Source organism: Delphinapterus leucas, chromosome 6 (assembly GCF_059928025.1).
Source record: "Delphinapterus leucas isolate spDelLeu-1000000601 "Yukka" chromosome 6, BTC_Dleu_Yukka2, whole genome shotgun sequence".
NCBI lineage: Eukaryota > Metazoa > Chordata > Mammalia > Artiodactyla > Monodontidae > Delphinapterus > Delphinapterus leucas.
Window position 1 is genome coordinate 81,682,698 of NC_143134.1, and position 14,420 is coordinate 81,697,117.

Consider the following 14,420-nt stretch of genomic DNA (forward strand, 5'->3'; position numbering starts at 1 on the left):
TAACACCAATAGAAGATGATGTGAAAGAAGATCTGAAAGAACAGAACAGTTATCGCTAGGCTATAAGAAAGGAAAATATTTATCGGAGAATATTTAATATTCGTTTTAAATAGAAGGTAATGCCCTTCCCCATATTTTATAAATCAGTTATTTCCTAATCTCCTTCTCCAGACATGCAATATTTCTTCCCAAATCTTCAAAACCACCAGGACTTACTTGATGATGCTCTCTGGAATATGGATGCAATCCATTGGGATCAGCCCACTGAGTTCCGATAAGCTACTGACGTATTTAATTTTACTGCTGAACTTTGAACTAGAAAAAAGAAAAGAAAAAAGATATCAGTCGCTCCTCCATCCCCTCTCAGGCTGCTGCCTCTTCTTGAAAATTCTTATCACCTTGTCCCAGCACTCTTACTAAGAAGAATGGCTATATTATTTGAGTAGTTACTATGTGCCAGACACTGTTTTAACTGGGTTATATATATTAACTCTTTTACTTTCTATGATTGATAGCCTAATGAGGTAGATACTATTATCGTTCTCTTTTTAAAGATAAGGAAACTTAAAACATACGGCGTTAAGTGTTTGCCCAGATTTCACCTTCAGTAAGTGGCAAAGCCTAGATTTAAACCCGGGCAGCCTGACTGCAGGGTCCACACACTGCATGGCCTCCCGGTGGTTCCTGCCACTCTGAATTGTCACTGGTTTATGGTTTGTTTCCCTTTGTTTGCTTATTTGTTTTTAGCAAACAAAAATCTTGTCATTAGTTCTTTCAGAATCTACCACGGTTGATATATTTTTAAAATGTATAAAAACCTGTTTTCCTCTTATTTTTTTAGTTGTACTTTTATTTTAAATACATATATACTTTTTAAAGTTTTAAATCTTGAAAGGTCATTCCAGATGAAACAGTGTTCAAAAAACAATGTTCCAATAATCGGATTTGAATGACAGACGGCTTTCATCTCAATGTTGTCATTTTAGGTGTGTGTAAATGCATAGAAAACAACTTGCAAGGAGATCCCTGAATTTGCCTCTGGGGAAGGGGGCTGGGTACAAGAGTCGGTAGTTGCTGAAGGAAGAACTTGGTCTTTATAATGATTGGATGTTTTATAAGAAGAAGGAAGGCATTTTTGTATTGTTGGTGTAATAGCAAGCTAATTCTAAAATTATATCATTCCACTTGAAAGGGAATTTGATCAAGCATCAGACTTTCCTGAATGTTCTCTGATGAAAGGGCCTCCCCAGTCTACTGGGAGGATGCTGCGCCATCTGCCAACTGTACTGTCTTGTGTTCAACTACTGCGTATTCTAACAGGAAGTCTTTTCAAGGTCAGTTCTCCATACATCTGTCTTTCACATTTTACTCGCAGTTTTGACCCTGGGCCACTGGCTGTGACTTGTGAACAACCTTCATCTCCAAAAAGTCACTTCTAGTCGTCCTGATCAGCCTTGGGTGAACACACACCACCAACAATAATGCTACCTTAGGCCACTTCCTTCCTCCAGAGTTTTCAAGCTAAATCCAGGTTTTGATGAAAGATGGAGGGGGTGGAATAAAAAGGCAGAGGAAGTTAGTTAGTTATGCAAGGGGGGACACCTCCACACTGGAATGTACAGTTCTCTAAATATGCCTGGTGTATGGTACCCCCTTCTTGGTGTGTTGGTACCTGCTGTTTCCTCTACCTGGCTTTAGCTAGCCAATGCTATTAGTCTTCAAAACTCAACTTGAGGGCACATTCTTCTGGAAAGCCTCTCTTGATGCAGACTCTCAGCCTTCACACTCCACCTGTTACCTTAAAACTCACACCGTGAGTTATCAGCCCTCATCGTGCTTCCTTTGTACCCTGTATTATAACTGTTTTCTAGTCCTCCTATGTCAGCTGCCAGGCTGTGAACTCCCTGAGGACAGCAACTGAGCTATTTAATTTCTCAGCCTCCAGCACCTAACCCAATGCTTGACACAAACAATTCATTTTAAAAAAAGGCGTTTGAGGGGAGAGAGAAAAATTAGGAGTATGGGATTAGCAGATACAAACTACTATATATATAAAATAGATAAACAACAAGGTCCTACTGTGTAACACAGGGAACTATATTCAATATCCCGCAATAAACCATAATGGAAATACGATATATATTCTTTTTCATATTCAGTTTTATATATATACATATATATATGTATATATATAAAACTGAATCACTTCACTGTATACCAGAAACTAACACAACATTGTAAATCAGTTATACTTCAATTTAAAAAATACATGAATTAAAAAAAAAAAAGAACTTGCCATATACCTCTATCATAGGTGTTACCCTTTAGCAGTGAAAAGACCTATAATACATTTTAGTGACCTCTTTTTTTCAGTTCAAAAAATTGATGACACTGATGTAGACTGATTTACAGAGGGATATTTAAAGAGGGTCTTACATGATGAAATTGTAGAACACGGTGTTTAAGTGCTTGGAACGTGTGTTCTTTAGAATTACGCAGACATTGGGTTCAAAGCCTGAAGCTATCATTTCTTGGCTGTGTTACCTTAGACCTGGGGTTGGCAAACCACGGCCAAAGCCAGCTTATGATTTTTTTTTTTTACATCCTTGAGCTACGACTGGTTTTTACATTTTTTAAATGGTTGAAAAATGATCAAAAGAAGAATCTTGTGACATGTAAAAGATTTCAGAAAATTCAATTTCAGTATTCATAAATCAAGTTTTATTGGAACACAGCCATACTTATTTATTTACATATTGTCTATGGCTGCTTTTACCCTACCACGGAAGAGCTGAGTGGTTGTGATTAAGACTGTATGGCCCATAACACTGAAAATATTTAATATCTGATCCTTTACGGAATGGCTTTGCTGGCTCCTGCTTTAGACAATTTATTTGACCTCACTGAACCTCAGGGTTTTTTCCTATATAACAGAAATAGTAAGCAGTACCTCCTTCAGAGGACTGTCATTAGGGTTAAATAAAATAATGCATGTAAGCACTCAGTAAAGGTAGGCCATTATTATACGTGATTTACCACAACACTACTTGCTATAAGTTTATTATTTTTGTTGTAATTATTATCTTGAAACGCCCTTCAATAAACGTTGACTTACAATCTGTTTTCAATACTCTTACCATAACAAGTATTTATCAGGAAGAAATATATTTGTTTTATAATTAGAGCTGAATTATTAAATAAACATCAGTGAATCAATATCAATTCTAATGTTTGCTTTTTTACGCATTAAAGTTTATATAAGCTCTTCCTCCTCCCCTGTCAAAGCATTTTCTGCTAATCTTAAAATAAAATAAGTGGCTTTTTGTACGTCTTAAAAGCTCATATTATTTTTTTAAAGTAATATAACATGGTATGGTAAAGAAATCTTTGCCAGAGGAAAACTAGGTTGAATCCTGCTACTGCTCAGTTTTTGGAAGTAGGGGATGGGAATGCTAAATAAATAAGTGAACAGGGAACAAAAAAGGTGGACTCTGGAAGGCACAGTAAAATCTACATTAAAAAATATAAAGGATTTTAACCTTTAATTGTTTTCTCCAGAAGTGAAGTGATCAGAATTTTTCTTAGGGATTCATTAATAACTTGGAGATGGAAAAATTTCAATTTATCTGACGGGTATCCTGACGTTAGGGAAGACATTGTTCTAGTTAGCTGAAGTATAGTTCATTCACGATGTTGTATTAGTTTCAGGCATACAACCTAGTGATTCCCTATTTTTATAGACTGTGTTCCACTGAAGTTATTATAAAATGTCGGCTGTATTCCCTGTGCTGTATAATATATGCTTGTAGCTTATTTATTTTATACCTAGTTTGTACCTCTATACCCCTATCTTGCCCCTCCCTATTTTATTATATTTTTTAAAGCTCTCTAGAAAACCTGTACTGTCCCTTTCATTTAACCGTCTCATTCTTACTATATAAAAGGCATATCTTACTTTTCATCACTGAAATGTAAGGTTATACAGCACCCAACACAGAATAGATGATAAACAAATATTTACTGATTTGAAGTGAATTTAAACCAAGAAGCCTTATGGGTAATCAAAACAAAGCTCTCAAAATGGCTGCTCAGACTCTTTGCCTACCTTTGGTAACCTACGTGGGATTTGTTCAGAAGAAATAGAACAATTAAGACAAGACCTGGCTTCTGTTTCTGTCCCTGGTGTGTCTTTATTTTCCATTGTTATGTTACTCTACCTCTTTGATTCTCTACCATATACCATATATTACTTTAAAAGTACTATCTGTTCCCTTTTGTAATATGGCATAGAAACCTCACTATTTTATCTTCTGTGTTTACAGCAAGCAGTATAAAAGTCATGTTTTATAATTATGGGGGGAAAATATTCACTGCGAAAATATGCTCACTCTTAATTAGAGTCTCTTGCTGGGTAGTCCAAAGAATATTTTCAGGAAAGGCAGAGGCAAACATATTTTCCTACTCTCTCGGTTTATGAATTTTTGTTCAGAAGACAATGAATACATATTTTTAAAAACTAGTACGTTTACTTTTACTACAATAATGACCATACCTTATAAAAGGTCGTGTAATTGCAAGGATTGTTCTGATGAACCAAGATGGATGAACAATGATGAATGATTTTAAGTTCTTCCGCAACCTATTGTGAAAAGAAAAAAAAATTACTCGTAACCTATTTTGTTTGTTTGTTTGTTTGTTTTTTGCGGTACGCAGGCCTCTCACTGTTGTGGCCTCTCCCGTTGCGGAGCACAGGCTCCGTGGCCATGGCTCACGGGCCCAGCCGCTCCGCAGCATGTGGGATCTTCCCGGACCGGGGCACGAACCCGTGTCCCCTGCGTCGGCAGGCGGACTCTCAACCACAGCGCCACCAGGGAAGCCCACTCGTAACCTATTTTGAGTGGGAGTTAAAACAGAAAGCATATCCCCAAATAAGAATATATATATATATATTGATATTAGGGAATTCTATGTAAGTTACTGTTATCTGGTAGGAAGGTATAGAATGCCATGATCGATAAAACAAATGCCTTTTGAATAATTTGAAACATGCGTAATTCAAACCTCAGTTTCCCATAAGAATAAATGTAAAATAGACTTTTTGTATTCTTGGAGTGCATAAATCTATAACCATATGGCATATTTTTGTTTAATGATGTTTTTCATTTTTGTCAGCATTATTTTTACTATTCTGAAATGAATACACTCTTACTAGCAACTCAGCCAATTTGTTCTACTGAGCCTGGGTTTCTTCTTCTGTAGAGTGAAAATGGTAACAGTATATCATGTGGTTGTTTGGCCTTCAGATAATCATTTTAACGTTTTGTACATTCGGGCATATTTTTCAGCATTAGCAATGCTACTTTATGTATGTTTAGATGATTAATGGATTTTAGTTGCTATAACAGGACACTCACATGTTGCTTTACAGGGAGCCACATCTGAGGGGAAGCCACACATATGGAAGACATCATAAATTTGTATGCTTATTATGACAATTTTCCTGTAGATGGCAATAACGTGTTTGGTTCTAATAAAACCAGTATGGATAGAAGTGACGTATCTTGAGGAAGGGGCACACAAAGGCACCATATGGGCCAGAATTAACAGTGAATGTTGAAATAAGAGCAGTAGGATCGCCTAAGTCACAACAGTCCTAGTGCACAAAAATGGCCGCAAGGTTACATGATACTAGTAAAGAATCATGGACTTTGGCTTATCAGCTCAAATTGCACCTCCATATGGCAACAGCATATGGATATTTAAAGTACTTGTTGCCAAGTTTGAGATTACAACATTTAACAAAATCTGGGGAAGATCTGCTTTATTTCAAATTTGGGGCATCAAGTGACACTTATTAATATTTTTATAATTTATTATCTCAAATCAGCATTAATTCAATGTTCCTAAATTGTGATCGCATCTTTGGTAAATTAAAAGGTCACTGGAGATGGGAGTCACTGAGGAAGTCAAAATAGTGATTAGATTATGGAACCCACATACCGTCTGTCAATCATCTGGTAGCATTTCTTCATCCAGCCTAGCCCTGGCATCTTCCGTCTTGGGGTTGCACCATTCAAGTACACAATCATATAGTCTTCAGCTACCATCAGCTCTAACGTACTTATTACATATCTGATCACAGGAAGAAAGATAAGTGTTTTCAGTTCCCACAGGAAAGAGTTCATCTTATTTCACCATAATTATATAACATTTAAATTACAGGGTGCATGATATTTAAGAATGGTTGCACATATTCCCTCTTCAGCTTGAGAAGAATGCAGTTACCTAAGATCAATTCTCTGAGAGTATTACTCATTTATTTGCACAGTTATCTTTTTTTCATTTTTTTTTTAATGCAGGTACACTTGAAAAATGTGTAGGTTAGAAACCTGACTTTCAAAAATGTCAGCAATGTTATTATATACTAAGGGCAAGTCAGATTAAATAAAGGCAGATATAAATGAGGTCAGGTTATCTTCAGTTGGCTAAGAACATGTTATCAGAGAACAAAAATAATACTTCACCCAAAGGAAATGTTACAGAATTTTAAAATGCAGACCAGACTGTGTTCATTTTGTTTTCAGTTCATTCTACAGACAAAACAGCCCCTCTAAAGCTTTTGGTCTCTTGAGCAATTTTCCTTGACACAGATTTCATCAACTTTTCATCAAAGGCTTAGAATAGTCTACATCATCTATTTCCCTTTATTAAAGATGCTCTATCTGCCATCGCATGCCCGCAGACATTAACTGAAAACATTTTGTTGTAAATATCACTCACAGGAAAAGATTTTCCATGACATAGTGGTAATCTGCCCGACTGCTGTCTGGCAGAAAACAGGCAGCAAACACAATGATGGCATTTAGGCCATCCCCGTAGTATCCTAGAGGACAAACAAAAAGACATTTGTAACCAACTGAAAGCTCTTAACAAGATATTTAACCTAAAGGATAAATCTGGAAGCCTTGGCAAGAGTGTGTATGTGCATGTATTAGGTACATCTTTAAAAGAGTATTATATAGACTATACTTCTATAAGTATATACACATATAATTATCTTTCAGTGGTTAAGATGTAAGTTATATAGATTCTTAAATAGTGTGAATATATTTGCATATATAGGGTGTCCATGTATTATGGATGATTATATGTGTTGTACACAGTCATAAGTGTGTTAGGAGTATTCAACTTATCAAAAGATGGTGGGGCAACACTTTTTGACTTAAGGGCATCTAATTTATATAATCAAAAAGCTAATTTATATAACACTGTTTCTTTTAATGGCTAAGAAAGAGGTTCTCTTTGATCCTCTTTAGTTCATCCTAGTTGTAGCAAGCCTGTGTTCCTTGAAAGCCCATCTTTGAAATTCGTGGCAAGGGTTGGTCAGGTCTCCACAGGTTTGTCTCTGGAATCTCAATGTACTGTATTTTTATTTTTTAATATCCCTTTATAAACATTTGTGATTTGTGTCATATAACATAGTTCTGGACTTCAGAAACATTAAAGAGATTTCCTCAAAGCTTTGAGTAGGAGGACAGGACACACCCTCAAGCCTGATCAGAATTCAGTGTGTTTCATTTTTTCAGAACTCTAAATACCCTTCTGGTGATTACAAGGCAGTAAAATACTGGCTGGATATAGATTTGGACGGGCTTAACTCTTGAAAAGCAGTTTAATAAGATGTTCTCTGCAAGGATAGAGAGTATGGCTCTACCACAAAAGAGGTGGGGGAAGAAAGTGATACCAACTACAAATACATCAAATTATGGGTTTGCGTATATTACTAATTTGAGGTTGCTGTAGACAATGTTTATGCTACATATCTTAGAAGATGCTACCTACATAAGTATATACCTGATGCAACACATATTTGCAAAACAGGATTGGAATGGCTTCCCTCTGGATTGTTTGCTTTAGTCCCATCTTTTCCGAAATGCAGGTATTTACTAACTTTTTTTTTTTAGAATGTGGTATGAAGGAAAATGGCAGGAGATATATTTTAATATAAGAAGTGTTTGTTCCACAAACAGTTTCATTTAGGAAGAGCCATAACTGAATAGAAATCCGCAAAGGATAGGATTAGGGTCACTAAGCCACCCTAACACCACAAAAATACGCAGTTCAGGCTCAGCACAATGAAAAAGAGTTCATTAAAAGAAAAAAATAGGTGTAATGAATCCCTCTTAAAAACAAGTACAAAAGTATTCTTCTGAGAGACACCAGGAAAGGCAGAGACAAGATGGCAGAGTAGAAGGACTTGAGCTCACCTCCTCACACGAAAACACCAAAATCACAACTAACTGCTGAACAACCACTGACAAAAAAGACTCAACCCTAACACAAAAAGATATACACCCAAAGACAAAGAGGAAGCCACAATGAGATGGTAGGAGGGGATCTTTCGTGATATAATCAAATCCCTCACTGGAAAATAATTATATCACAGAGGTCCTCCCACAGGAGTGAGAGTTCTGAGGCCCACATCAGGCTCCCCAGCCTGGGGGCCTGGCATTGGCTGGAGGATCCCTCAGGCATTTGGCACTTTTAAGGCCAGTGGGGCTTTAGCACAGCAGCTCCACAGGACTGGGGGAAACAGAGACTCCACTCTTGGAGGTCACACACAAGGTTTAATGTGCACTGGGGCCCAGGGCAGAGCAGTGACTCCACAGGAGCCTGGGCTAGACCTACCGGCGCATCTTGGAGGGCCTACTGGGGAGGGGGAAATTGGCTGTGGCTCACTGTGGGGGCAAGGACACTGGTGGTGGACACCCCAGGGAATACCCATTGGCCTGAGCTCTCCTGAAGGTTGCCAGTTTGGGACCTGGCCCCACCCAACAATCTGCAGGCTCCAGTGCTGGGACACCTCAGTCCAAACAACCAACAAGGTGGGAACAGAGCCCCACCCATCAGCAGACAGGCTGCCTAAAATCATCCTGAGCCAACAGCTGCCTATATATATATATACCACTTAACCTCACCCTGCCCATTAGAGGGACAAGACCCAGCTCCGCCCACCAGTGGGCAGGCACCAGTCCCTCCCATCAGAAAGCATGCACAAGCCCCTGGACCAACCTCACCCACCGGGGGTAGACACCAGAACCAAGAAGAATTACAGTCCTGCAGCTGGAGGAACAGAGACCACAAACACAAAAAGTTAAGACACAATGAGATGGCAAAGAAATATGTCCCAGATGAAGGGACAAGATAAAACCCCAGAAGAACAACTAAGTGAAGTGGAAATAGGCAATCTACCCAAAAAAGAATTGAGTAGTGATAGTAAAGATGATCCAAGATCTCAGAAAAAGAATGGAGGCACAGACTGAGAGGATACAAGAAATGTTTAATAAAGAGCTAGAAGCTTTAAAGAACAAACAGAGATGGACAGTACAACAAGTGAAGTGAAAAATGTGCCAGAAGGAATCAGTAGCAGAATAAATGAGGCAGAAGAACAAATAAGTGAGCTGGAAGACAGAATGGTGGAAAATCACTGCCATGGAAATGAGGACAGTCTAAGAGACCTCTGTGACAACATTAAACGCACCAACATTCGCATTATAGGGATCCCAGAAGGAGAATAGCGAGAGAAAGGGCCTGAGAAAATATCTGAAGAGATAATAGCCAAAAACTTCCCTAACATGAAAAAGGAAACACTCAAGTCCAGGAAGTGCAGAGCCCCATACAGGATAAATCTAAGAAGGAACACACCAAGACACATAATAATCAAATTGACAAAAATTAAAGACAAAGAAAAAATATTAAAAGCAACATGGGAAAAGCAACAAATAACATACAAGGGAATCCCCATAAGGTTATCAGCTGAACTTTCAGCAGAAACACTGCAGTCTAGAAAGGGAGTGGCACGATATACTTAAAGTGATGAAAGGGAAAAACCTACAACCAAGATTACTCTACCCAGCAAGGCTCTCATTGAGATCTGACAGAGAAATCAAAAGCTTTACAGACAACCAAAAGCTAAGAGAATTCAGCACCACCAAACCAGCTTTACAACAAATGCTAAAGGAACTTCTCTCAGCAAAAAAGAAAAGGCCACAACTAGAAACAAGAAAATTACAAAGGGGAAAGCTCACCAGTAAAAAGCAAACATACAGTAAAGGTAGGAAGTCACCCACAAGATGAAAAACCAGCAATCGTGAGAAGAGGAGAGTACACATGCAGGATATTGGAAATGCATTTGAAATTAAGAGACTAGCAACTTTAAACAATCTTGTATATATATAGACTGCTATATCGAAACATGGTAAACTGCACACCAAAAATCAACAATAGGTTAACACACAAAAGAGAAAAAGCAATCCAAACACAACTCTAAAGACAGTCATCAAATCACAAGAGAACAAAAGAGGGAGGGAATAAAAAAGACCTACAAAAGCAAATCCAAAACAATTTAACAAGATGGCAATAAGAACTCACATATCAATAATTACCTTAAATGTAAATGGATTAAATGTCCCAACCAAAAGACATAGACTGGGGCTTCCCTGGTGGCGCAGTGGTTGAGAGTCCTCCTGCTGATGCAGGGGACACGGGTTCGTGCCCTGGTCCGGGAAGGGCCCACATGCCGCGGAGCAGCTAGGCCCGTGAGCCATGGCCTCTGGGCCTGCGCATCCGGAGCCTGTGCTCCACAACGGGAGAGGCCACAACAGTGAGAGGCCCGTGTACCGCAAAAAAAAAAAAAAAAAAAAAAAAGACATAGACTGGCTGAATGGATACAAAAACAAGACCCGTATATATTCTGTCTACAACAGACCCACTTCAGATCTAAGGACACATACAGACTGAAAGTGAGGGGATGGGAAAAGGTATTCCATGCAAATGGAAATCAAAAGAAAGCTGGAGCAGCAATACTGATATCAGACAAAATAGACTTTAAAATAAAGACTGTTACAAGAGAGAAAGAAGGACACTACATAATGATCAAGGGATCAATCCAAGATATAAAAATTGTAAATACATATACAAATCCAATGTAGGAGTGCCTCAATATATAAGGCAAATGCTAACAGCCATTTCTCCTAAAAGGAGAAATTGACTGTAGCACAATAATAATGGGAGACTTGGTGGGAGGGAGGGAGATGCAAGAGGGAAGAGATATGGGGATATATGTATAGCTGATTCACTTTTTTATAAAGCAGAAACTAACACACCATTGTAAAGCAATTATACTCCAATAAAGATGTTAAAATGAATAATAATAATGGGGGACTTTAACACCCCTCTTACATCAATGGACAGATCATCCAGATAGAAAATCAATAAGGAAACACAGGCCTTAAATGACACATTAGATCAGATGGACTTAATTGATATTTATAGAATATTCCATCCAAAAGCAGCAGGATACACATTCTTCTTATGTGCACATGGAACATTTTCCAGGATACATCACATGCTGAGCCACAAAACAAGCCTCAGTAAATTTGAGAGAACGGAAATCATATCAAGCATTTTCTCTGACCACAATGCTATGATATTAGAAATAAACCACAAGGAAAAAAACTGTAAAAAAAAAAAAACCAAACATGTGGAGGCTAAACAAATGTTATTAAATGACCAATGGATGACTGAAGAAATCAGAGGAAATCAAAAACCTAGTGACAAATGAAAACGAAAACACAATGATCAAAACCTATGGGACGCAGCAAAAGCAGTTCTAAGAGGGAAGTTTATAGCAATATAGTCTTACCTCAGGAAACAAGAAGAGTCTCAAACAACCTAACCTTACACCTAAAGCAACTAGAGAAAGAAGAACCAAAAAAACACAAAGCAGAAGGAAAGAAATCGTAAAGATCAGTGCAGAAATAAATGAAATAGAGAAGAAGAAAACAATAGCAAAGATGAATGAAACTAAAAGCTGGTTCTTTGAGAAGACAAACAAAATTGATAAGCCTTTAGCCAGACTCATGAAGAAAAAAAGGGAGTACTCAAATCAATAAAATTAGAAATGAAAAAGAAGTTACAACTGACACCACAGAAATACAAAGGAACATAAGAGACTACTACAAGCAACTGTATGCCAAGAAATTGGACAACCTGGAAGAAATGGACAAATTCTTAGAAAGGTACTATCTCCCAAGACTGAATCAGGAAGAAGTAGAAAATATGAACAGACCAAGTCACAAGCACTGAAATTGAAACTGTGATTTAAAAATGCCCAACAAACAAAAGTGCAGGGCCAGAAGGCTTCACAGGCGAATTCTATAAAACATTTACAGAAGAGTTAACACCTATTCTTTTGAAACTCTTCCAAAAAAGTCAAAGAGGAAGGAACAGTCCCAAACTCATTCTATGAGGCCACCATCATACCAGACAAAGATACCAGAAAAAAAGAAAATTACCAGCCAATATCACTGATGAACATAGATGCAAAAATCCTCAACAAAATACTAGCAAACAGAATCCAACAGCACATTAAAAGGATCATACACCATGACTGAGTGGGATTTATCCCAGGGATGCAAGGAGTTTTCAATATACACAAGTAAATCAGTGTGATAAACCACATTAACCAACTGAATAATAAAAACCATATGATCCTCTCAATTGATGCAGAAACAGCTTTTGACAAAATTCAACACCAATTTATGATAAAAACTCTCCAGATAGTGAGCATAGAGGGAACCCACCTCAACATAATAAAGGCCATATATGAAAAACCCAGTCAACATCATACTCAATGGTGAAAAGCTGAAAGCATTTCCTCTAAGATCAGGAGCAAGACAAGGATGTCCACTCTTGCCACTCTTACTCAACATAGTTTTGGAAGTCCTAGCCATGGCAATCAGAGAAGAAAATGAAATAAGAGGAATCTAAATTGGAAAAGAAGAAGTAAAACGGTCACTGTTTGCAGATGACATGATACTATACATAGGAAATCCTAAATATGCTGCCAGAAAACTACTAGAGCTCATCAATGAATCTGGTAAGGTTGCAGGATACAAAATTAAAACACAGAAATCTGTTACATTTCTATACACTAACAATGAAAGATCAGAAAGAGAAATTCAAGAAACAATTCCACTTACCATCGCATCAAAAAGAATAAAATACCTAGGAATAAACCTGCCTAAGGAGGCAAAAGACCTGTACTCTGAAAACTGTAAGATGCTGATGAAAGACAGTGAAGATGACACAAACAGGTGGAAAGATATACCATGTTCTTGGATTGGAAGAATCAATATTGTCAAAATGACTGTACCACCCAAGGCAATCTACAGATTCAGTGCTATCCCTATGAAATTACCATGGGCATTTTTCACAGAAGTAGAGAAAAAAATTTTTTAATTTGTATAGAAACACAAAAGACCTCAAATAGCTAAAGCAATCCTCAGAAAGAAAAATGAAGCTGGAGGAATCAGTCTCCCTGGCTTCAGACTATACTACAGAGCTACAGAATCAAAACAGTATGGTACTGACATGAAAACAGAAATATAAATCAATGGAACAGGACAGAAAGCCCAGAAATAAACCCACACACCTACGATCAATTAATCTACAACAAAGGAGGCAAGAATATACAACGGAGAAAAGACAGTCTTTTCAGTAGTGGTGCTGGGAAAACCAGACAGCTACATATGAAAGAATGAAACTAGAACATTCTCTAACACCATACACAAAATGGATTAAAGATCTAAATGTAAGACCAGATACTATAACACTCTTAGAGGAAAACATAGGCAGAACACTCTTTGACATAAACCGTAGCAATATCTTTTTGGATCCACCTCCTAGAGTAATGAAAATAAAAACAAAAAAATCAAATGGGAACTAATCAAACTTAACAAGCTTTTGCACAGCAAAGGAAACCATAAACAAAATGAAAACACAACCCACAGAATGGGAGAATATATTTGCATATGAAGTGACTGACAAGGGATTAATCCCCAAAATATACAAACAGCTCATGCAGCTCATTATCAAATAAACAAACAATCCAATCAAAAAATGGGCAGAAGCTCTAAATAGACATTTCTCCAAAGAAGATATACAGATGGCCAAAAAGCACATGAAAAGATGTTCAACAAAGCTAGTTATTAGAGAAATGCAAATCAAAACTACAATGAGGTATCACCTCACACTGGTCAAAATGGCTATCATCAAAAAGTCTACAATAAATGCTGGAGAGCGTGCAGAGAAAAGGGAGCCCTTCTACACTGTTGGTGGAAATGTAATTTGATACAGCCACTATGGAGAACAATATGCAGGTTCCTTAAAAAACTAAAAATTGAACTACCATATGACCCAGCGATCCCATTCCTGGACATATATCCAGAGAAAAACATAATTGGGAAAGATGCATTCGTCCCAATATTCATTGCAGCAGTATTTACAGTAGCCAAGACATGAAAACAATCTACATGTCCATCGACAGAGGAACGGATAAAGAAGATGTGGTACATATA

At 37.6% G+C, this 14,420-nt stretch overlaps 2 protein-coding genes across 8 annotated transcripts in view; one reads left to right on the forward strand and one right to left on the reverse strand.

Annotated features, from left to right (window-relative positions):
- Positions 1-14,420, forward strand: part of GCNT1 (glucosaminyl (N-acetyl) transferase 1) — a 199,124-nt gene that overhangs the window by 175,710 nt on the left and 8,994 nt on the right. For 6 of the 7 annotated variants that reach the window (XR_016393578.1, XR_002644489.3, XR_002644494.3 and 3 more), the window contains one exon: positions 1,193-1,334. The exons of the other annotated variant lie outside the window; for it this stretch is intronic. The gene's annotated coding sequence lies outside the window, so the exon portion shown is untranslated. The remainder of the gene's footprint in view (positions 1-1,192; positions 1,335-14,420) is intronic. 7 annotated transcript variants of the gene reach the window in all.
- The window catches only part of PRUNE2 (prune homolog 2 with BCH domain), a 265,400-nt gene that overhangs the window by 13,104 nt on the left and 237,876 nt on the right, over positions 1-14,420 (reverse strand). The window contains exons 13-16 of the mRNA XM_089913317.1: positions 6,781-6,883; positions 6,001-6,132; positions 4,553-4,639; positions 217-315 (exon numbers count right to left, since the gene is read on the reverse strand). Of these exons, the coding sequence (XP_089769443.1) occupies positions 217-315; positions 4,553-4,639; positions 6,001-6,132; positions 6,781-6,883 (421 nt within the window). The remainder of the gene's footprint in view (positions 1-216; positions 316-4,552; positions 4,640-6,000; positions 6,133-6,780; positions 6,884-14,420) is intronic.